We start from the raw sequence: 24,637 nt of genomic DNA on the forward strand, positions 1-24,637 counted from the left end.
GGCCCCTCAGCCTCCGGCCGCACCTCCTCGCGCAGGGTCAGAGGCCGTGGGGCGGGCCACGGTGACGCGCGCGGAAGCGCTCTGCGGACCCTCGGAAACCGCCCCGGCGGCTGAGAGGCTGCGGCCACTGCCTGGCACCCCGACGGGAGGGGCTCCGGATCGTTCGGAGCCGGCTGAACCCCTTCGGCCGCGAGCGACCGCATGAGTCGGGGGACTATGCCCCAGCCCGAAGCGTGGCCAGGCGCGAGCTGCGCCGAGACGCCGGCGCGGGAGGCGGCGGCCGCGGCGCGGGAGGGCGGGAAGGCGGCGGCCAGCGGGCAGCCGCGGCCCGAGATGCAGTGCCCGGCCGAGCAGTGAGTCCGCGGGGCGCGGGGTGCGGGGCGCGGGCCATGGGCGGCGGGCTCGGTCCCCTCCGGAAGCCGGGCTGGGGTGGGGAGTCGTCAGCGGAGGGTCCCTGGGCGTCTCCAATTCTGAGTGAGGCCGTTGGCGACAAGGAGGAATTGGCAGACAGTTTTCCCAGTGTCCGAGTGCAGATTTTTAACCCCAGGGCCCCTCACAATTCTGGTCACACAGTGACTCCCCTCCCGTCTCATTTCTGATATCTGTATGTCTGAAGTTAAAGAAAGTTCCAGAAACTTGGGAAGCAAACCCGAGAAGTGATGTATTTTATTACTGGTTCCCGCTAGATCTTTCCTTCACCCTGGCACAGGGAGGAAGTGAGGTCGTCCCTGCTGCAGCCGCCGGAGAACGGAGCTGCGCGACTTGTTCTTGGAGGCGACGTCCCACCTGTTGGACAGACTTTGGACCCGAAGAGAATCTGACCCATTCTCTCTGACCCTTTAACGGCCTGACTAGTATGCCTTCCCGCTTTTCCTTTTGAAAAGGAAAGTCAGTGCTGGTTAGAGCAATTTCTTACTGTACTGTGAAGAAGACGATTTGGGAAGAGTTCCTAATTTCTGCAAGGGTCTGGGGGTACGCGTGGAAGCAGAATAGAAACTCGAGTGAAACTTTTCTACACTTTCAAGTTTTAGGCACCTATAAATGCCCTTGGAATTTAAGAAATTATGAAAGCACACACAGCCAGTTTGACAGATATTTTAACTGGCTGGAAAGTTAAGTTTAAGATGTGTTTAAATGCAAAAAGCACTGCTAGAACTTTTGAAAAAAAAATTCCTAAAAAGGGGTCCTTTGGAGGCCTGTTAGGTAGATATTGTGTTATAATAACATATTTGCATAGTACTTAGACATTCTCATTTGTTGAGAACCCCCTTGGGATGGTGTTATTCACACTTAATGGGTTAATGGCCACTGGAAAATAAGATTGAAAGTCAGCGGGATTACCTTTTAGCATGAGATTGGAGGGGAGAAATATCCAAATCATATCAGAGACTTAACCTCAGACTCTGCGGAGGGTTAAATAGAGGGTCTCTTGCCCCCAAGCCCTGCTCCACGGGCCCGTGCTGGTTCCTAATCGCTGCTTTGCCTGCCTTCTACCCTGGTGGTGAGAACAGTGCGCTTAATTTAATGCCCTGTCTCACGTGCTGCCCCTCAGCCCCAGCTGTGTCATGCCTCCTGAGCAATGCAGAAACTTTGAAGCCAGACCATGTTCTCAGAAGTATATGTAGTTATTTGGCAAGTTTTCTGGTGGATATGATTCTCATTCAGAACACCTGTGAAAACAGACAATGATAGGAAGAGTGCTCTTTCTTGAAAAGTTTTTGTGGCACAGGTGCGTCTTCTGTCTGCTGCTAGTAGAACTATATAGACTTACAGCTGAAAGGAATGTAAAAAAAAAAACTAGCCTAGGTTCGTCATTTTACACATTCACAGATTTTTAAAGTGTAGCTTGGCTGGAGAGACCCTGATGCATCAATGGGAACCTCCCCCTACCTCTTCTGGGCTTCCTCAGCAAAACCAGGCAGAGAGACATGATTTATAGTGACAGCCAACTTCACTTTTTTTTCCCCCCTTGGTTTGCTTCCCAAGTTTGTTTCCCAGTAGATGTTCCGGTTTGTGTGTGTGGTTTTTAGCAGCTTAATTTTGTTTTTTCCTTATTTTTGTTGTGTTTGATTATCTCATTCTCTTTCACCTCTCATAAGATGGGGCAGAACAAGAGAGGTGAGTTTAAGATGTCACCTTTTAAACATCATGTCTCAAGTTTTGGACTTTCTAGCCTTTTTCCATCTTTCTGACTCGGCAGTATCTGGGTAGTGGGCTGTTTCTCTATGGTATTTTCTCACGGGCTAGAGAAACTACTACAGTTGTCATATAAACAAAGCTTCCAATATAAGGTATTCATGTCAATTCCTGCATGATGATATATACAGCTTAATAGTTGAGTATCAACTTAAATAGTGTAATGTGCATTTTTAGTCTGTGTTTTTTTGTCATTGGAGCCAAGGCCTTTCTTTCCGCCCAGATAGTTGGGTTTGCTATGCAGAGGAATTATTTAAAATGTTTACACTTGGAAGTGTGAGCACTGTAAGACTGTAGAAGTTTTGAGATATCCTATAGAGTCATTTTTAATACATTCAGTGGACAGTAATTATAAATACAAATCATAGCCCAACTTCTGCAGCTGAATTAGACATTCGGGATGTGACTCTGAAGGCTGTGGTGACGAGTAGAGAAAGAGATGGCTTATTTCCTAGGTAGCACACTAGGTTACTCTTGATTCCTTTCCACTAAGCTCATCGCATTTCACACGTGAGAGAAGTGGGGGAAAAGAAACATTAACCACATGGATAAGCTACTTTGTTTTCTTGTTTTGTGAGACAGGGTCGCTCTCTGTTGCCCAGTTTGGAGTGCGGTGACAATCATGGCTCACTGTAGCCTCAACCTTCTGGGCTCAAGCGATCCTCCCACCTCAGCCTCCTAAGTAGCTGGGGCAACAGGTGCACGCCACCATACCCAGCTAATTTTTTTTTACTTTTTGTAGAGACAGAGTCTCACTATGTGGCCCAGGCCGGTCTCTACCTCTTGGGCTCAAGCAATCCTCTTGCCGCAGCTTCCTGAAGTCCTGGGATTACAGGCGTGAGCCACAGTGCCCAGTGATGAACTACTTTGTATATCTCATTGCAGTTTTTCTTTCCCTCCCTCCCTTCCTTCCTTTTTTCCATACACCCATCAGCTCATTTGAGAGCTGTGGTTGGCTCACATCTCCTGGACAAGTCCTAAGGATGGTTTGAAACATAACTTAAGGTCATATTTGAAGAACTCTTTTGTCAGACCAGATTAGTTTACCTTCAAGCTCCCTCTGCTGCTCTCCTATGCTCTATCCCCTGCTCACTCCACCCCCAATATCTGACTCCTGCTGATCTGGTCCTGGCACATGGTTGCTGGCTAGGCCAGAAATGCTTAGGGAATTGAGAGGAGACTACTCCATGGCCCTTCTCTGCCTGTCCGAGGGTGAGACAGGGTTTGAATCTGTGGAGGCATACTGTCGGTGAACCCCTCTGAAATTGAAAGCAATTTTATGTATGTTTCTGGGCTTAGGTTCTGATGAAATCTGAATTCTCAGAGGGGCTGTGAACAAAAAAAGTGGCACACTGTTGTTCTTGTGGATGTATTTTCTGCCCCACCCCACCCCCAGATGCTGCTACAGTTCGGAGTAGGGATAAAGTCCACTTTCTCCCAACCTCATGAAGAGCCTGCTTTGAGGCCCAGAGCTGGGATGTCTCTAAGAATCAAACCTTATTGAGAGTGGCTGCATTGACCCCGGATACCTCTGGGAGTCACATGGAGTAGCATGAGCCAGTCGTGGAAAGTCCACTTGCAGAAGAGGGGTGGAATTTTGGCCTGGGTGCCGGTACTTTCCTGTATTTGATGTGTTGTTCACCCATCTCTGAACCGCAAAGTGGTGAAGAAAGGCTGGGTTGAGTGGTCTTTGCTTTTCCTGTGCCTGTGTGGGAAGGTGTGTTAGTGTAATATTGGTTGACACTGTCTCACCAACATTGCCTTAGTGTTGCCATTAGTCTCATAGGAGAGGCTAAGTTAAGTATGAACTGCAGGGTTCAAGTCCAGAGAGTTGAATTAAAAAAAGCCATACTTAGTTCTTATAGACGACTAAGGGGAACAACTTTTAAAAGGTTCATAATGGTGAGTGATTAAAATTCTGTCTTGTTAGCTTTGCATATACATTAGAATTGATTTTTTTTCTGTACGTATTTATTTGAATCAAAAATTGAAAAACTGGCTTCACAGAAATGCCTTCGGCTTCACTAAGCTCTGCTTTTAACTCACAGCTTTTGCTCTTGGGAATAGTATAATTTTGTGTCTGTACAGTAAGCATGTTTAAAATAAGTTTTCAAAAATTGGTTGGTATGCAGGTCTTTGAACAGAACAAGTGGTACCAGTTATAATTTAGTATGCAACGTTATATAGCTTAGTTGGATATGTTGCCTTAATATCAAAAATAAAATATTTTATCTCTAGGTTAAGAGAAAATAGGTAAATAGGCCGGGCGCGGTGGCTCACACCTGTAATCCCAGCACTTTTGGAGGCTGAGGCAGGCAGATCACCTCAGAGTCAGGAGTTCACGACCAGCCTGGCCAATGTGGTGAAACCCTGTCTCCACTAAAAATAAAAATATTAGCTGGGTGTGGTGGCAGATGCCTGTAATCCCAGTTACTCAGGAGTCTGAGGCAGGAGAATTGCTTGAACCTGGGAGGCAGAGGTTGCAGTGAGCCGAGACTGCGCCGTTGCACTCCAGCCTATGCAATAAGAGCGAAACTCTGTCTCAAAAAAAGAAAATAGGTAAATATTGTTTAATAGGAACTTGAAAATATACACTTTAAAATAATGCCATAGTGCAAAACTAAGTATTTTCTAACTAGGAATTGTTAGCATTTGGTTTTAAAATTTAGGCTGAGCACGGTGGCTCACACTTGTAATCCCAGCTCTTTGGGAGATCAAGGTGGGAGGATCTCTTGAGCCCAGGACTTTGAGACCATCCTGGACAACATAGTGAGACCCTGACTCTATAACAAATTTTAAAAATTAGCCAGATGTGGTGGTGCATGCCTGTGGTCTCAGCTACTTGAGCCTGAGGTGGGAAGACTGCTTGAGCCCAGGAGGTCGAAGCTGCAGTGAGCTGTGGTTGCACAGCTGTAGTCTAGTCTGGGCAACAGAGTGAGACCCTTTCTCAAAAAACAAACATATATAATTTTTTAAATCGGCTTAATTATTTTTAAGTTGTACATATTTATGGGGCACATAGTGATGTTTTGGTACACATAACTATAGTCATCAGGGTAATTAGCATGTCCATCATCTCAAACATTTATCATTTCTTTGTTTTGGGAACACCTAATATCCTTCTAGCTATTTGAATCTATATAGTAGATTATTAACTGTAGTTATCCTACAATGGTATAGAACACTAGAACTTACTCCTTCTATCCAGCTGTAGTTTTATCCTTTATTTGTATCCTTTAACAAATTTTAACTGTGGAATTGAGGTTGACTGCCAGAAAATCAAGTCATTTAGACTTTGGCTTAACTTTTCTTTACCACACAAAGAATGTGTCATCTGGTGATGACCTGAGTCATTGAGCTTCAGTGGTTTCTTTTGTGTCAGAGTGGATACCTCTCCACCGCCACCCCAACTTGACACACAAAAGGTTGCCAAATCCCTTTTCCTCATTGTTTTATTATCTTCCCATCCCATAACAAAAACGTAAACTTAACCTCTACCTGTTCCAGATTCCTGGCCTTTAGTATCATTTCATTGTGTCATTGTTTTCAGCTTTATTATTTTAATATTTAAAAAATTAAAGCAAAAGTTTATTGAGTGAAGTATTTTTAAAATAAAATAATTATTTTTTGGCTCTGTTTCTTCTTCTCTTTCTGTTTGCTTATCTTTCTATTAGACGGGTAACTATTTCATTCTGCCTGCGAAATGTCCTCCTTCCTGAATATATTGATTGCGCTTCATTGCTCAAACCTAAAACTTATTCTTCGGGATTATTTTTTAAAAATTAATTAACTAATTTTTTTTAGTGACAGGGTCTCACTCTATTGCCTGGGCAGGAGTGCAGTGGTGTGATCATAGCTCACTGCAGCCTCCAACTCCTAGGCTTAAGTGATCCTCTCTCCTCAGCCTCCTCTCTAGGAGGGATTACAGGTGAGTGCCAGCATGTCCAATTAATTTTTTTTTTTTTTTTTTGTAGAGGCGGGGTCTTGCTTTATGCCCAGGCTGGTATTGAACTCCTGGCTTTAAGCAGGATTATTTTTATTTTAATGATGGACTTTAGTAAAGGCTGTATTACATTTTCTGAATGTCCTTGGTGGCCATGAAGTTAGCAGATGTTTGAGCACAGGATCTGAGTGAAATTCAGTTGTGGTTAAAGCAATTTGATTATACTCTGTTTCTCTTATTCTTCCATTTCTGCTTTGCTTTTTTCATATATCCTGAATCTCTGCTCTTTATTTCCAGTAATTTCCCGTTCAGCTTCCCTTTGCATTTAGTTCTCCTGTTTGTTCTGCTGTTTGTTTCCTTTCCTTTCCTGTTGGCCTTTGTAGGAATTTGTACTTGTGGGATGGAGAGTTGCTTGTTTAGAGAACCTCCTCTGGGCATTGATGTTGGATTTTGGTTATTTTGTAGATTAAAAAGAGAACAAAAGTGGAGCCAAATGTGCATGTAGTATAGCCACAGATTTTGCTCGAAGTACAGTTTTCGTAGACTTAGACTAAAGAACTGGAAGAGGAACCATGTAGCTTACACGGCCTCTTCCAGTCTTCTCATTTTGAAGATGAGAAAACTGAGGCCGTGGGGAAGTGGCTTGCCCAAAGATATATGCCTCTGATAATGATACTATGAAAGTGCTTTGCTTAAATGTCTGTTTTACAGGATTGGATTTGTCCCTTATTTTATAAAGCCAGGAAAGAGGCTGAAAGATGTTGTTAAATTATTGAGAGAAGAATGAACACATTTGGTCACTTTTGATTTTAGGCCTTTGATGTATGGTCCCCATGAATCAGGTTTCTGTTTGTTTTTACCTCTGGCATGGGCTCTAAGGATGACATCACACTTTTTACTTGAAATCTCACTGGAAGCAAAAGCACATGGAAAGTACCTTTTTCTGATACTTGTTCCCTTACCCTCACAACGTTAAAATACACACAGTTACACATTTAGAGAGAAAGAAATAAAAATTGATAATTGGTCAGATTGTTCATTAATACTTTGCAACAGTGGATATAAAATGAGAATAAGAATAGCTTACTTAATTTTGAGTGCTAATTATTTTCCATGTATCTGTTTCTTAAAAAAGCCCTTTAAGGTGAATACTCTTACTGCCCTTTTGACAGGTGGTTAAATCTAGATGCCGAGAGGTGTAGTTACTCTAGTCATAGTTATACATACAGCTAATGAGGATCAGAATGAGGACTAGTTAAATAAACCCTGGCAGTCTAATTCCTGGGTCCCCACTCCAATCATTGCACTCTGCATGCAGAGGGCTTACCCACATGGTGTGTATCGTGATGTGTTTGGCAGGGGGCAGGTCAGGAGTTGCGGGCCGTTCAGGAAGAGGGAACATCTGAGCAAATCACAGATGTATGGGCACACGATAATGTTGGTCAGGCGTTTGGACTGAAGTGTGAGTAATGCATAGGGAAATAATGGGATGCAGGCTGGAGTGGTGGGTGAGGTCCTAATTTTGACATTGGTTCCCTGAGTGTTTGGGAACCATTGAAAGGTTTTAGTGGGGACATGTGAGACTTCCTTCCTCAGTCTGGCCCTCCCAGTACCCCTTCTTCATCTGTCTCTTGCCGTCTGACTCCTTCCTCTTTCCCCCAGCTGTACTAGGCCATATACCAGGAGCTGGGGTGATGAGGGAATTGGGGGTAAGGGTATCTCAGTCATTCACTGAATATTTTTTTTTTTTAGCCTGGCACCTCCTCCTTCCTGTGTTCCATTGGGTCTGCAGCCTTGTGTGAGGATGGGGTATGCGCTCATGAGGCAGGAGTATGGGGAATCGGGGGTCTGATCATTGCTTATGTGAAGGTCAGCTAGTCTCCTTGTTTTCTGCTCAGTGTGTTACTCATGCCTCCTGAAGGACTTGATGCCTCCAGTTCCTGAGCCTTTCTGGGGTTCTGCCAGGTTTTCTGGCTTGCCTGCCACGGATGCCCATCTACCAGCCTTGGCTTCCCTGTCCTGTGTCATTTACCACTCCATCTGCTTTCCAGCTCTTTGGACTTTCACCTGTCTTCTGGTTTCATGAAAGATAGAATTTGGGTTTCTGTTTCCCTTTATTGTCATTTTGGGGTGAATCTTGGGGGAAAAGGGGTGCATCTTCAAACCAGAAGTCCCATTCTTCATCTTTGTCTAGCATCTAGTGGATTTTTTCCCTTTGTAGTACTTAGTGGGCTCTTGCTAGTTAACTAAAGTACTAGAGACTAGGAAGCTCTGAGTAAGAAGTCGGTAGTAGCGGACAGTGGGAACCTATGTAACAGCTGCATGGGTGGCTGGTTGATTGTGGGGTCAGGAAGCAGGAGGATTTCGAGGAGGTTTTTTAGCTTTGGCGATTTGTAATGACTGATGGTCTCTTCTTGTTTTTAAGGTAGCTATTGTCAGGTTTGCTTGTGACACGTTACAAAGGTCGGCAATGGGGCCTGCATTCCTATATAAATATTTTTATCAGCACTATCTCCATTCTTGGAACTTGACAGAATCAGTTCAGGAGCTTCACTAATAAGATGCATGCTATGCTGTCTAGATATATAGTTGAGGCACTAATAGGCATTACAATTAAAATGCCTTCAAAGCTACCTAGCAAATGAAGTGATGTAACTTGTCTTATTTAAGTAAGAAATTCTGAAGTAGAAGAAAGTGGTGAGATAGAAACATAAGCATCTTTATTCTTAAGATAGAAGACTCATATTTTATTAGATTATCATCATGTAAAGTGAAAAAAGTTAAACCCTTAGTATATTATGCATTTGTAAGCAGCTGTATAATAGGACGGAAAATGTCAGTGCAACAAGTGTTTGAAAATGTCTGCTTTGGTGTAATTTCAGTGAGGAGGACATGTACCGTGCTGCAGATGAAATAGAAAAGGAGAAAGAATTGCTTATACATGAAAGAGGGGCATCAGGTATGTTTGGAATTGTTTTATTTATAGAGTTCTTATTGTTTATAGCAGAAAATGCAGTTAAATCCATATATCCATTTTCATAAAATATCAATAAAATATTCTTATGTATATGGTCTTATCTACATTGATTGTTTTGCTGAAGTATGTTAGAGACTGTTTCCTGAGGTTTTTAAATTTTGATGCAAGCATTCTCTCTGCATTCTTTACATTCATATCGTTTTTCACACCTATGAGGATTGTTTTGTTTAATCTCTTGACACCGTCCTCTCTCAGTTCTTGATTTCCTTATATTCTTAGAGGGAGAGTTCAGATTTGAAGTGCATTTTTCATTTCAAATGGAAAGACTTAACTGAGAAACTGGCTGTGCACATCTTTGCATGCAGATGGCCATATGAATGTGATTAAGTAATAAGAAAGACAGTGATGGGATCAGTAGCACAGAGTCTCATCGTTTTGTGATTTCATGTCTGTGTTTTTCTTGTCTTGCCTGATCTTACCCCAACCAGGACCCGCTGCTGCCGGAGTGAGGTGTTACTCCTGGACCCCTCTGCTGGTCCGTGGAGACTTGGCTGGCAAAGTTGCATGTGACGTACATCCTTAGTTCCCTGAGTGGCCTCATGCAGGAGCTGCATAGGGTTACTCTGATTTTGGGATATCCCGTGAATAATCACAAGTGGCATTTTCTCTTTCATTACCTGTGTAATGTATAAGGAGACTTCAAAAAGGTTGTGGAAAAATGGAATTGAAAGATAGAAGGCTGGGTGTGGTGGATCATGCCCGTAATCCCAGCACTTGGGGAGGCCGAGGCGGGCGGATTGCTTGAGTCCAGGAGTTCGAGACCGGCCTGGGCAAACAAGGAGACCTTGTGTCTACAAAAAACACAAAAATTAATCGGGCGTGGTGGTGTACGTTTGTGGTGCCAGCTACTCAGGAGGCGGAGGTGGGAGGATCGCTTGAGCCTGGGAGTTTGAGGATGTAGTGAGCCGTGATCGCATTACTGCACTCCAACCTGGGTAACAGTGAGACCTTGTCTCAAAAAAAAAAAAAAAAAAAATATAAACCTTATTTCTCAACATAAGCTCCATCAGTTTCAAGCCACTTTTAAATGATGATACCAGCCATTTGTTGGACTCATCCCTAAAGAACTGACAGGCCTGGGAATTTAACAATGTGAATGCAGCAGTCTTTTTTGCATTATTAGCTGAAGAAAAATGTGTGTCCTTTAAAGGCTTCTTAAGATTAGGAAACAAAAGGAAGTCAGAAGGAGCCAGATCAGGACTGTAAGGTGGATGCCTAATGATTTCTCATTGAAATTCTTGCCGTTGTTTGATGTTTTTTCTTGCTTTAATTTTAGCAGAACTCATGTTACTCTAATAGGGGCTCTTTTCAAGCTGATGTCTTATCCTTCTTAGTGCCTTAGACTAGATCCTGTTCATACATGTTATAGCAAGTTAGTATGAGTTCATTATGGTGCCAAAAAAACTGAAATCCGTCCATAGCTTTTTCATAAAACTCATTTTCCATGAACCTTAGAAGACCCTTGTCTGTGCTCTTTTGTTTTGAGAACTGGCTTCTGTTTTTGGTGAACAAAAGCATTGTCATGTGTGATTAGGAACAAATGACACACAGTGTGGTTTTTATAATACTTCTTGAGCCCCCCTCAAGCAATTGGTGAACTCTTCACTGTGGTAGCCACAGGAGATATTCTTTGTAGTGATGTGTTGCGGGGCCGCACCATTCCAGTCTTCCATGAAACTTCAAGAATGCTCAGCCTCTACTCTGTGGTTGTTCAAAATTTCATGTAGGGTGCAGTGTCCTCATTAGTCAGATTCCTAAGAAGAAAGTGTGTATTCAGCTGGTGTTTGTTACCGCTGACAGTCCTTCACCCTGTAGGCTCTCGGTTGTGATTCTCTTCTGTCTGGCATTGTACCCCACACGGGCAATCAAGCTTTATGGTGGGTCTTGTAACTCCTAGCTTTAGTCTGAGAGTGAAATGGATCCCTTTACACTTCTCACATCATCTCAGACCTTCTGGGTTCATTGTCCTTCTTGAAATAACATTTGTTACCCTCTCAGAGCCCAGGCTGAGGCAAAAAGTTTTCTTATCCTCTCTGTTAGTGAAAAGATTTTTTTCCACCTTGCCTGAGAGTCAGCAAACTATGGTTTCCAGGCCAAATCTGACTTGCCACCTGGTTTTGTTGATAAAGATTTTTTGAAACATATTAGTTTACATATTGTCTGTGGTGGCTTTCGTGCATAGTAAAGTTGAGTAGCTGTGACAGAAACCTTATGGCTCTCCAAGCCTTAACTTATTTCCTGTCTGGCCCGTTACAGACAAAGATTGAGATTCCTGTCCTATTCCACCCTGTTTGAGAGTCCCTGCTTTCCGGAGGGGTTTCAGTTTTAACTTCCCGCCTTCTGAGGGTCTGATTCTTGTCTTTGTCACCCATGTGGTGGTTAAAGATGAAGCCTCTTGGTTATTTCAACTTGCGGCTTACCACTCTGGTTTTCAACTTCCCTATTTTTCTATTTTTTATTTTTTTGCCATTAGAAATGTCCTTTTTTGAAAACAGCAGCGTCTGTGTAGTTTGCAACTAAAGAAAGTTGCTTTTGAACTCCGTAAGCTGCTCGAGGTCAGGTACTGCCTTGTCCTGCATCTCCAGCTCCTAGCCTGGTACCTGGCATGTAGTAGCCATTGGAGTCCTCCTCAGAGGACCACAGCAGAATGGGAATTCAGGTATTTGATGCTGCCAGCTGTGCCAGTACCCATTTTCCCAACCCTCACTACGCTACGTAGGCCTCTGATTCAGCACTTGGCTGTGGCCTGTGGCTTGATCTCTTGGCCTGTGTGAGGCTTGTGCCTCCTCCCCTCAGTCATGGGGTGCTGGGCTTGCCCCACCCTGTCCAGGTCTTGTCTTGGTGTGCACAGGAATGAGGACTGCAGGGAGGAGAGCAGGAAGGTAGATTTCCTTCCCAGGAGTCCCTTTCTGAGCTGGACATGTGCTTTCTGTTCAGGCTCGTAACCCTACCTGGAGGAAAAATGTGGACCAATAAGTGTCCTGACTCTGGACATTCGCATTTCTTCCCTTTTGGGCAGGGGAATGGAAAGACAGCTACATGAGAATGCTTCCATCCACTAAGTAGACACGCAAAAAAATATTTCTCGAATTAAAAAAAATGAAGATTCTTTAAGGATTGGCTGTGCAGCATTGGTCTTTGTGGTCCCTGTATATTATACCTCAGGAGTCTGCTTCACTTTTAAGTGAATCCTGATGTGTGCCACAGATAAATATGTCTATGTTATCTGTATATGTATTATTTTCTCTTGTATGTAAAAAGTTACTTTTCTTTGTAAAAGAATTCACAGTGAGATTATTAAAAATCAGCAGTTCTTAAGAGTTTACTTAAACAATTTTTTTTTTTAAATTTACCTAAACTGCAAGGAGGATTTAGGGCCTCTTTTGTGCTCCTAATCGTCCTGGCACCCATCACACCCTGGTTTATAAGTGCTTGTTGTCTTTTCTCCTCCAGCAGTCCATAAGCCCCTTGAGGATAGAATCCTGTCTTCATCACCTTTTATCCCCAGTTCCTAGCTCAATATTTGGTACATTTTAGACACTCAGTAAATATTTGTTGAATTTAGTTTAATAAAACATTTTTATTTTATGTACAACTTGCTCAGGAGTAAATATGTTGTAAGGTACTTCTGCATTCTAAAATCATTGCTAGCATCTACGTCTTCAGTAATTTAAAAAGGAAGTCAAGATGTGCCTGAGAATTTACCTCCTTTTCTTCCTAAAACACTCACGCTAATATGTGCATGTGCGTGTATATGCACATACCACAAAATCAAACCCCAAACCATATATATTAAACTAGGGAAAATATAAAGGCCATTTTTTTTTCACTATAACATTTGTCTGATGGTGAGTTTTATTTTTAATTTTGGGGGATGTGTTGTTAGAGTCAGGTGAGGTCTGTGGATTAACAAACATGGAGAGTTCTGTTAGTTTCTGGTTTATTATCGACTACTTTTAGCTTTTTGGGATCAGGGTAGGACATAAATACATTAAGATAATTAAATGTAATTTTTGTTATAGTAGATGTTATTTCTTTGTATAATGGTTATAAAAAACTGATTACTCATTGTTAGAAGTGTTTTCTCATAGTTCAGACTGTCGCGTCTGTAATTTGATTAGAAAAGTATTCATGAGCACCTGTGTGTCAGTGCAGCTCCAGATGCTGAGGACACAACACAACTGAGAAACAAAACAAAGTCCCTGCCCTCAAGGAGCTCGTGTTTTACTGTATTTTTGTATGGGTGTGTGTGGGGGGTGGTGGGTGAGTGGTACAGAAAAATATTTCAGGTGTTGATGAGTGCTAAGAAGAAAAACCAAATGGTATAAGAGGAATAGAGAGCAAAAGTGTACGTGATACTGTGATACAAGGTGCCAGCTGACCCTGGAGCAGAGGCCTGCATGGAGGGAGGGAGCAGCTCTGCAGGTGCGGGGAAGAGCAAGCCAGGTGTTTTGGAGAGTATTGGGAGGCTGTAGCTGGGGCTGGAGCCCACTCAGTGTGGGGAATGGTAGGAGCAGAGACCAGAGAGGCAGAGAGGGGGACTATATGAGGAATAAGGCCATGAGGCAGGAGCCCCTGGAGCTCTCTGAGCCCAGGAGTAATTGATACCATCTGATTCACGTTTAGATCATCCTGGCTAGCTATCATGTGGATAATGGTCTGGAGAGTGTGGTGACAAGTGACACCCATTGGGAGACCCCCATGGTTATCTAGGGGTGAGGTGATGGTGGTCTGGACCAGCGGGTAGGCAGTGGTTGAATTCTGGGTTTTTTGATGTGAAGAATGAAAATGAAGAGTGAAGGGTAACCCCCAACTGAAGCAGTATTCTGATTATGCTTTGATTTATTATTTGCTTTTTTTTTTTTTAAATTCTTTAACAGAACCGAGATTAAGCGTAGCTCCTGAAATGGATATCATGGACTACTGCAAAAAAGAATGGAGAGGAAATACACAGAAAGCAACGTGTATGAAAATGGTATGACACAGAGGTGCACATATTTCAGGTCTTTCAAATAGTCTATCATAAGTTGTTTAATATGTCATTTGATATTTTTAGACATTAGTTAAAATGACTGCTATAGACGTTATTATTGGTGTTCTAATTTTAGAGATAAGGAAATAGACTCCAAAGATAAGGGTTTTGTTTTAAGTCACAGTATTAATATAGAATCAGCATCAGTTATTCAGTGACGCAATTTCTTTGAAAAACACGTAAATGACTGCTGTTCAGAGTTGGGCCAGCTGTTGGTTGTCCTCTTGGGGCCATTTGGGAATGTCCTTTTTGGTCTGGTGTTTTAAAATAAAAGCCTCAGGGATGCCTCAGGCCGATTCCACACTTCTGCTTTCCACAGCACATTGGGTTTGCTTACACACCCTCTGGTCCTGGGGCCTAGAACCTTCTTGGACTCCCTACACAGGGGAATCAGGAACTGCTCCCTTCAAGATAGTCTCCAAGGCTGTGGGATGACATTGGAGATTCATATGATGTGGTCCTGCTGTGACTGTTTGGTCCGGTTCATTACTCAGCTCAGACACCATGGCCTACATACACCACACAGCTGATCAAGCAGCAGACCCTGTGGGCTCTACCCTCAGATGTATACCAAATCCAGTATTATCAGTAGGGTGAACCATGTGAATTGCTCAAAAACAGTCAAATAGCAGATTTAACCTAAGACTTCCATGACCTCTTGAAACCTCTGGGTTTATCTTTTGCTCATTTTTCTCTTGGGATTATTTACATTATGAATTTGAATGCACTTCGTATATATTAGAGATACTGACTGTCATATTTAATAGAAATATCTTTAACATTTTTTTGGTTAGGATTTTAAATTTTTAAATATTTGAATATTTAGTCTTTTCCTCAGAGCTCGTTTTTATAGAAAATGATTGCTCATCTTTCAGCATGTACCTCAGCTGCCCATGGGCTGACCTTAGAAAAATCTAGCTGCCACTTGTAAAGCTCTGAGAGCAGATGATAGTTCTCTGCAAGTCCGATATGTAGATGCTTTGTGTTTTAGGCGTTGGTTAGAGAACTCAATTATGAAAAACCTGGAATTCTTAGTTCCTGCCAGAGGTTAAGAACATTTATATTTTTGCTAAATATGCTGTTGGTCACTTGCAGATTTTCCAACCTCTAGCCCATCAGGACCCATGGCAGTAATTAGAGTATCTCAGATGCCTGAAAACAGCTTTCACCTCCATTCTATTTTAGTCCTTATTGGCCTAATTGTCTGTTTTTGTTTTCGAATATTCTTTTGGAAGTAAGTTTCTACAAATTCAGATTTAATTTTATTCTGAAATAGCCTGAGTAATTTATGGATTTGGAAAGGTACAACTGCAGTTGGATTTGCATAAGTATTCTGGGGTAATTGAGGTTTACCATAGGCAAGAAGTACATAATTATTAGTAGGTGTGATTCTGCCTGATGGAACCTTATGTGTTACAGTGGTTGGACCACTAAATAAAAATGCAACCCTCAAAATGTTGTTATTGGGGGAAAAAAGTACTTTTATATTCACTTAAAACATCATCCTATGACTTGAACCTTGAAAACAGCTAGTAATGAGGTTCTAGTACCTGGACACACAGGACAGAGGTGGTCTGCATTGCGTCCACTCCACGATGAGGGTAACACTTCTTTCTTTGTGTGAGTGCAGGGTAGGAAGTGGGTCTTGAGTGACTGTCAAGGAAAAGTTGGATGAGTTAAGGGGCTGACTCGACCCAGGGTCAGGGAGATGGTGGGCAGTTCAGTCAGTCTCAAGGACTGTGCATGTGTCTAGCTGGAGAAGCCAGGCATCATCATGCCTGCTGGGGGACCAGACTCACTAGGATTTTTTGGTGTCTTTTCAGGGTACGTTTCAGAATGGTCCATTGGATGGCTGTTTTTGAGTGCCTAAGCATGTCATTGAATATTTTCATTTCCTTGTTTCACTTCCAGACTGAGCAAGAGTGACACTTCACTTAAGAAAAGAAGGCGGGGCACGGTGGCTCACGCCTGTAATCCCTGCACTTTGGGAGGCAGAAGCAGGTGGATCATCTGAGGTCAGGAGTTCAAGACCAGCCTGACCAACATGATGAAATCCTGTCACTACTAAAAATACAAAAAATTAGCTGGGCTTGGTGGCACATACCTGTAATCCCAGTTACTCAGGAGGCTGAGGCAGGAGAATTGCTTGAACCCGGGAGGCCGAGGTTGCAGTGAGCCGAGATTGCGCCACTGCACTCCAGCCTGGGCAACGAGAGCGAAACTGCATCTCAAAAAAAGAAGCCTAACAGAATTATTCAGCCATCTCCTGGCATATAGACTTTTATATATACATGCACATACACAAAGCACCCCCGCCCCCCTTTGTGTTTTGGAAACTTGGGGTTTTTCTATATTTTTTTAGTAGGAAAATATAAACTTAGTTTAGCTCTCTTTTTTCTTGCCTTTTTTTTTTTTTTTAAAGAGTTTAGGGTCATTTGAAACAGAGTAAACCCTTCAAAATGTTGTTTGCCAGTGAGTAAGTGTTAAAACAATTGCTTAGAAAGGGACATAAAACTCCAACTTTGGGCATCCTCCCAGTGATCCCAGGCCAAGCTTTTTCCACAGGAATGAAACTTTCTCTGCTATCTCAAGTCAGTAACGACCATTTTGAATTCTTTCATACCTTTTCCCAGGGCTATGAAGAGGTTTCTCAGAAGTTCACCTCCATACGGCGAGTCCGTGGTGATAATTACTGTGCACTGAGGGCCACGCTGTTCCAGGCTATGAGCCAGGCTGTGGGGCTGCCGCCCTGGCTGCAGGACCCGGAGCTCATGCTGGTACGCTGCTGCTGCAGGTTTGAGTTCAAAATGTTTCAAACAATTTTTGTGAGAAAACTTTCCCTTTCTGTCCATGCTACCTTCTAGTGTCGTCTGCAGTATGATGTCAGCATGTGCGTTTATTCAGTTTTGTGCGGCTGGGGTGATTTCACATAGTTAAATGACCAAAAATAATTGGTGTTTCCTAGAAGAGAAAAATGATAAAATTTATATGAACAATTTAGTTGAATTAGAGAGCAGATGTTTGTATAAAGCACTTAGGAACAGTTCGATTTCAATTTTGGTGTTTATTTTAAGTAGGCTGTATATGTTACTATTTGAGAACCTGCTAGGGTTTTAGAATACACATTTCTTTAGTTTTTAGCTATAATTCAATAAATTAGTACTTTTGGCTAAGTGTGAGGATTGGCTTAGTAGGTGGCAGAACAGCAACACTAGAAGAGAGATGATTACTGTCACATGGAGAGGGGCTTCCTGAGGAGCTGAGATTCAGCCTGTCCCAGGCCTGGCCCTCTTTAGCGTTTTAAATGTACAACATGGCAGACATGCACTGGAAAGTCATGTGTCTGCATGTCCTGACACGGATAAAGTCATATAGTCAGGTGGGTGATAGACTATCCTGAAAGATTTTTTGGTCAGGAATGATTGGTCAGAGACAGCAATATACCCATATAACAAATCTGCACATGTACCTTCTGTATCTAAAATAAAAGTTGAATTGCAAAAAAAGAAATGGCCACAGCCACCCAATCTTCAACAGCCACCACCCTGTTCATTTAGCAGCCATCAACATCAAAGCAAGACCCTCCACCAGCAAAAAGATTACAACTTGCTGAAGGCCCAGATGATCATTAGCATTTTTTTACCAACAAAATATTTTTAAATTAAAAAAAAAATGACAATATGACATTAACTGGAAGAAAATTGAAAGTCTTGTGCTTAAATTTAAAAAATCCAAAACCCAGAAATGCTAGCTGTGGGAGATTGACCTTATAGCAATTTATGAAAAGAAAGAAAAAGATGTTAGGATTTTAATTATGCAAGCCCACTGTGAGCCTGCATGAAATGCGATGGCTAGCAATGATCACAAAGCCCTAGCTGCATTTTATTTTTATTATTTTTATTTTTATTTTTTTTGATATTAAGCAAAAAGACCAACCTGGCTGCGTTTTAAAAGGAATGATTCTAAGAATTAGGCAGTGACAGCCCCACCTTGAACTGGGCTGGTCAGAGGCCATCTCAAGCTCGGTGCCTGATAAAGTATCCTCAGCAGATGGAAATGTGGCCAGGATGCTTCTTCACATTCTGGGAGCCATTGAAGGAACTGGGGTGTTTTCCTAGAATAAAGAAGACTTTTAGAGGAACTTGTTGTTGACTAAGCTAGAGGTCTTTTAGGTGGATGAGAGATCACACGCTCAGAAGGGCAAAACCAGGATTGATGGGTGAAGGATACTCCCCATCTGTTCCATGATTGTTTAATACACCAGCATAAAATCAGCACACCTATATCAGCTGTCAAAATGACATCTGGAGCCAAGTGTGGTGGCGCCTGTAGTGTTAGCTACTCAGGAGGCTGGGGTGGGAGGATCACTTGAGCCAGGAGTTCAAGTCCAGCCTGGGCAACATAAGGAGACCCCTTGTATTGGGGAGTTTATTAAAAAAAAAAAAAAAACCAAAACCAACATCTGGGAAAGATATTTTCTTCTAAGCAAAGATGCATGCCATCTTAAGCCGATTTTTCAGTATTAGCTTATTTCTTTCATATAGAGGCAAGAGAAATGGATATACTAAGCTGTTTTTTCTTTTGTAAATGATGCCATTTATTAGTAAAGTATTTCAGAATTGTCAGTTGGCGAAAGCATTCCTATGGTTGGATATAAGACCCAACTAGAGAAGCAAACAATGATTTCACTGTTTTTGCTTCGCCTTATTTTAACTTCTGTGCTTGACAACTGTAGATATATATGACACAATTTCTAGAATTTGGTGGTGTATACCTATGTTCTTAGCTACTCAGGAGGCTGCGCTGGCAACTGTGGCTATATTATATTAATCTACAAATCTGTATTTCTGGATAGTGACATAATATCTTCCTCAATTTTAGGCAAAATTTTCCTTTTGAGGCTTTACCTTTAAGGAGCTATTTGGATTTATGGACTTACTTGACACTAAATTTGTATTTTTATACTTTCTGAGAATCTGGGGTAAATAGTGTCCTAATTAATTAATTAAAGTATAAAATTGCTTTTAAAAAAGTTAAGTACAATGTCTCCCTCCCCCTTTTTTTTTGCTAGCAGGATATATTGGGTAAGATTATCTGCCATATTAAAAATAGTCTGGGTAGATTACATTCAAACTCTAATCACTGTTACAATATGTTGCATGTGTGAGTGATGGGGTTTTAAGGTGGTTTTTCTGACTTAATTTGAGTAATGTGAAAATAGTTTTAAAATTCTTAAGTGTTCTTTCCAGTTTCTTTCCTTTTCTATGTGTATCAGCTATTATATTTTTCTGGGAGCATAATTTAATTAGTTGGTCACTTGGTTTGGTTTTTGTCATCTAACTTTAATTGAATGCCAAGAGGCCTCTGTCAGAGAGGGAAAACACAGTGTACCTACCTGTGGGTTTGATATTTATGTTTATTAAACGTTGGATCTGAATGTTAGCTGAAGAACGTCTTTGTTCTTTCCTTGCTGTCATCCAGCCAGAGGACTTGTCCTTGTGTTGCTGTTCCAGCCCTCAGCAATTTAACATAGTTTGAAAACTTGCTTTACCCAGTTCGTTTTGTGGTATCACGTCTGAGACATGATTGGATGACAAATTCAAATTCAGCACATGCTTTGTGTTTGAGGGGCCAGTGAAGGAAGGAAGGGACCCATAAGCTTACTCTGGTTGTGCAAATCTACCAGGTGGCCCGCAGACCCTCCTGTGGATGCCTTTCCCTTCCTGTTCTCACTCTGGCCCCCCTGGCCCCACAGCCCTTCCCTTGGAAGGTCCACTCTGACAAGGGCTTTGTTGAGTGAGCGTTTCTTGCAGTGTGACTGAAATAAATCAGGGGTGGAACCTTTAGCTAGCTTTATCTGCTTCTGTTTGCAGATTGAGAGATGTTCTCTGTGGCATGTTGCTGTCTTCTCTGTCTTTTAGAACATCATTTGGTTTTAGGGTATTAAAGGGAGCTGGGAAAGCTAGACTGAGTGACCCTCCCCTTAATCTATGCTCGGTGAAGAAGACCCGGGCTTCCTTTCTGCTGCTGCTCAGCTTTGCTGGCCTTGCTCTGTTCCCTGCCTGTGAGGCAGAGCTTTGTCCTTATTTGCCCCTCTGACAGTTCGGCTGTCCCTCACCTCCTGTCATCCTGCCCAGGTGTCCTGTTTGTTGTTCCCATTTCTGCCCAGATCCCAGTCTCCGTGTTTGGCTGCAGCCAGATCATCTGACCCTCACCCCAGCTATGGAGATGGCCTAGCCTGGCTCTCAAATGTGGGACAACACTTTGGTTCCTGAGGGGGGTACCCTTTAGAGCAGGGGTCCTTTGGTTTCCAAGTTCGTTACATTTTATAATGTCTCTGAACTGGTTAGACTATGACAGTGTTTGCTTAGAGTGAGATAGACTGTGTATCAAAATTTTTTTGTAAGTTTTGGGGATGACACATTTTTATTATTTGCTTTCTGTTGTGGTATCAAGAATTACCGGCATATGCTAAAGAAAACAGGCTGTTTTATAGTTTAGTCACAAACAAAATGACACCTAAGCTAATTACCTACTTTATTCTTGAATATTTCCAATCACTGTTTCTTGTTTAAATCTGGTTTCTTGCTTAAATTTTCTTTATTCTAATAGAAGTCCAGTTTGTGCTTAGTGGAAAACAAAGGTTATTTACGTGTGTTCCATGTGCTGTGACCTCTGAAAGCGTTTGAAGTTGTATTCACTTTTTTCTTCTGAATAAATTTGACTTCATTCTTTCCTGATGGCTTTTTTCATGCTTCATTTTTTAAAATTGTCTTAAGGATTTCTGCATTTCCTGGAAGTCTACAACCCTGAACTGTTTGACCAGTGTGTGAAGGGAATCAGAAACAATTGTTTCTCTCTGTGTAGTTAGGTCTTCAGGGTCTCCTGAGTAATTCAGTTGAGTACTGTACCTACTTTTTAGATAACTGTATCATGTCCCCAGATGCTCAGCCGGTCTTCTGGGCTTCCCTTCACCTCATTTCCCAGCTCACATCTGTGTAGCCACTATTTTCTGCACATTTGTAGTTCTTTGTGCCCAATTGTAATTTTAGCTTGTTGCCACTTGAGGGCATGTGAGGTTCTTGTGATAAATCTGAGAGACTGAATTGAAGGTTTTGCTGCAGAACTGCCACATGTTGCCGAAACGCAGGGCAGTGTGGGCACGGAGTGGGCTGGTGCAGCCTTTAGGTGGGTGGTCATTTGTTATTCTAGTAAGATGAGGAGGAGAAGTCCCTCTCCACCCTTAGTGAGTGATGTAGTTCGCCATCACTGTGGTCACAGTGAAAAGTAATTTACATCCCAATCGTGGTTCTGTGTTTTGTAGAAACCACCTTAGTTCACACGATTGCTCTAGGTTGAGAAGGTACAACCAGAATTACTATTTATGAAAGGGTCTTTTAGTCTTACATTCCAGTTGAATGGAAGATTTGGCCTCATTTAAAACTGTATTTATTTTATTTTATGTATTTATTTTTATTCATTTCTTTCTTACTATATAAAGTTTTTAATTTTTTGGGGATGAGGTCTTGCTCTGTTGCTCAGGCTGAAGTGCAGTGGTGCAGTTATAGCTAACTGTAACCTCAAACTCCTGGGCTCAAGTGATCCTCCTGCCTCAGCCTCCTGAGTAGCTGGGAATACAGGCACATGCCACTGTGCCCAGTGAATTTTTAAACTTTTTTTTTTTAATAGAAATGGGGTCTTGCTATGTCGCCTGTACTGGCAGAACTGTATTAATAACTGCTAAACAAGGTCAGGTTCCTCATAGGATATTGTAGGATTTAATTATTCTTTAATGATCTGTTGACTTGGAGGTGAACTTTTTTTCCTTTCTAAATTTTATAGCAGTGAAGTGACACACCTGTGCCCAGCCTAATTCTAGGATTTTTCTCCTGACACACCCAAGACTGTTGGAAGAGTCTTACTTCCCATGCTGTCATCAGTCAGGCTGTGCCTCAGCTTGCCTTTCAAACTGCAGATTCTGTTGATAACTAGAAGGAAACAAAGTAACAAATACTCCAGGAATAAAAAAAAATGGAAACTAGCAATGTAGTTCAGCTGTCACTTCTTTCATGAACTAAGTGAGCACAGCTCCCTTAACCCCTGCCTCTGATTTTCAATTGTATGTTTTATCCTAATATATCGATTAGATAGTTAAACTAGACATAGTATCATTTCTCTGAATGTTAAAACTTGAGTATATGTGTTAACATTATTTAACCAAACTTTTTCTACCTTTTTTTGGTGGATTTTTTAAATGACAGAAACTAGGTTTTATTTTTCTTATTGGGAAAGGAGCAGGTTTGGCTTCACCCTGGACCTTCTCACATGCTCAGAAGCACTGTCCCGAGCCATGTGTTAGGTGGTGGTTGAGAGGCTGCAGTGAGTCCCATAGCCTGAAGGTGGTTGGTGTGAGGACGTGCTGTGGGCATGGCCTGCTGTGGAATGTCCTGACCGTGGTTGGAGTCCTGCAAGGCAGATTGTGCTTTGGCTCAACCAAAAGCACCATTTCACTCCAGCAGCCCTCCTCAGGGTGGTACTTTCTAAGTTCCTGACTTCTAGATTTAGGTCCTCCATCCTAAGCCCACATCACAGATTTGCAGAATTAATTCTGGAAACAAAGGTAGGTTTTATAGACTTTGTGGTTTCTTACAGCTTGGATTGTGTGGTGGATTTCTTGGAATGTTAACACTTCTTTATCTCTTTGTTTCTCGATGTTGTAGTTACCAGAAAAACTCATAAGCAAATACAACTGGATCAAGCAATGGAAACTTGGACTGAAATTTGATGGGAAGAATGAGGACCTGGTTGATAAAATTAAAGAGTCCCTTACTCTGCTGAGGAAGAAGGTTTGGAACCTGTAGTGTCCTGTCTGATAAGGGTGAAGCTCTCGTTCTTGCTTGCCCCAGAAGACCAGTTTTTAGTCTTCACTCAGTGGATTTTCAAATGCTCTTGGCTGATTTTTAGGCAAAATGGTTTTAAATGAATTCCAACTCTTCCCACGAGGGCTTTAGTAAAATGAGAAGTACCAACATTATATATTCTTAGAGCAGATGCCATGTACTAGGGTATCAAATAATGAAGTGTTTGACTTTCTTAAAAGGAAACCTTAACAAATATAGTCTTTGTTCCAAGTCATATTTATGTTTCAAGAATATAATTTGGTTCCTATTTCTTATATCATTAGTAATTTATTAAATTCTTTCCAATTATGCTCATGTTTTAAGATTCTGCCCATATTTATCAGACTTATTTTCTTTCTCCGTGATTTTCCAGTTAGTAGATTTAGTAACTTGTCTTTAGAAAACTGTCCTGAGAGTTTTTCTGAAACAGAATTGTAGGGAGAACTTGGTCTTCTGATTCCTATTGATTTGGTCTTTGAAATTCTACCTTTCTGTGGCTTTCCACTGTCTCCTCTGGGTTGGATGTCCTGCCTGCACACTGGCTTACATGACCCCTAGCTTGCTTTCATTGAGCAGCTTGGAGCCCTTCTCACCAAGAACCCTGATTGAGGGCCTGTCACTTGCGCCAGGGTGTCGGTGGAGGGTGGTCAAGTAGAGAGGGGTCAAACATGGACTTTTCAAGGTCCTTCCTAGCACGTACTTCAAGCAGTGATTTCTGTACTCACATATGGTCTGCTGCTCCCATTAGACTTTCAGCTCCACGAGAGACTGTCCTGTGCATTCCTTGACACCCTGTGTCTAGCAGCAGGTCTGGCACATAATAGGTGTTCATTTAGTGCTTTATTGAATTAGTGAACTGAGGGCCCTGACTTCTTGGAACCTAGTTTTTGCTTAGAAAGATAAGAAATGTTTACTGGAAAATATACTGTCAAAGGAAGTCCAGTAGTTTTATCTTTCTTCTACTATAAAGAAATGGGAGCAAAAGAAGGGAAGAGGGAAATTCCATTCTTGTTACCTGTTGGACTAGAATGCAGGATTTTTGTGTTCCCCAGTCCTTGGGTTAGTGGAAGGCTGACGGCAGGGCTGTAGCCCTGTGGGAGTGAACGAGAGGGCCCTTCAGTGCAACCACAGGTCACAATTTCGTTTTCATTTTTTTAAGGTCTTGTGAAATTGCTATTTCTGCTTTATTAGTTTTTTCTACTATAATTAGACCCTCATTTTTGGGAATGCTTGAGTGGTGCCAATTTGCAATAAGGTTAAAATTACTAATAATCTGAGCCGGCATTACTAACACTTCTATGCCAGGCTCCACACTAAAATTTCATGTGTTATTTAATTCTCACAACTATGAAGGTGGTGTCGCTGTGGTCATCACTGTTTTTTAGGTGAGGAAACTAAGGCCAGGAGCTCAGTTAAATGCCCTGCAAAAACCACCACAGCTGCTCTGTGGAGAAGCCTTGATTCCATCCCGACTGACTCTAGAGCCATGTCCATGATTGGCAACTTGGTCTAGTTTGGAAAATATGAGA

At 42.0% G+C, this 24,637-nt stretch overlaps 1 protein-coding gene across 2 annotated transcripts in view; it reads left to right on the forward strand.

Moving 5' to 3' along the window:
• Positions 1 to 61: 61 nt before the first annotated feature.
• OTULIN (OTU deubiquitinase with linear linkage specificity) overlaps positions 62 to 24,637 on the forward strand; it is a 51,921-nt gene continuing 27,345 nt past the window's right edge. Inside the window, exons 1-5 of one of the 2 annotated variants that reach the window (XM_034959752.3) lie at positions 62 to 353; positions 9,022 to 9,098; positions 14,057 to 14,151; positions 16,842 to 16,985; positions 22,929 to 23,054. In XM_034959752.3, coding sequence (XP_034815643.2) covers positions 202 to 353; positions 9,022 to 9,098; positions 14,057 to 14,151; positions 16,842 to 16,985; positions 22,929 to 23,054 — 594 coding nt within the window. In that variant the 5' untranslated portion in view covers positions 62 to 201. The remainder of the gene's footprint in view (positions 354 to 9,021; positions 9,099 to 14,056; positions 14,152 to 16,841; positions 16,986 to 22,928; positions 23,055 to 24,637) is intronic. The other variant, XR_004671417.3, reaches the window with a different exon arrangement.

This window comes from Pan paniscus, chromosome 4 (genome assembly GCF_029289425.2).
Source record: "Pan paniscus chromosome 4, NHGRI_mPanPan1-v2.0_pri, whole genome shotgun sequence".
NCBI lineage: Eukaryota > Metazoa > Chordata > Mammalia > Primates > Hominidae > Pan > Pan paniscus.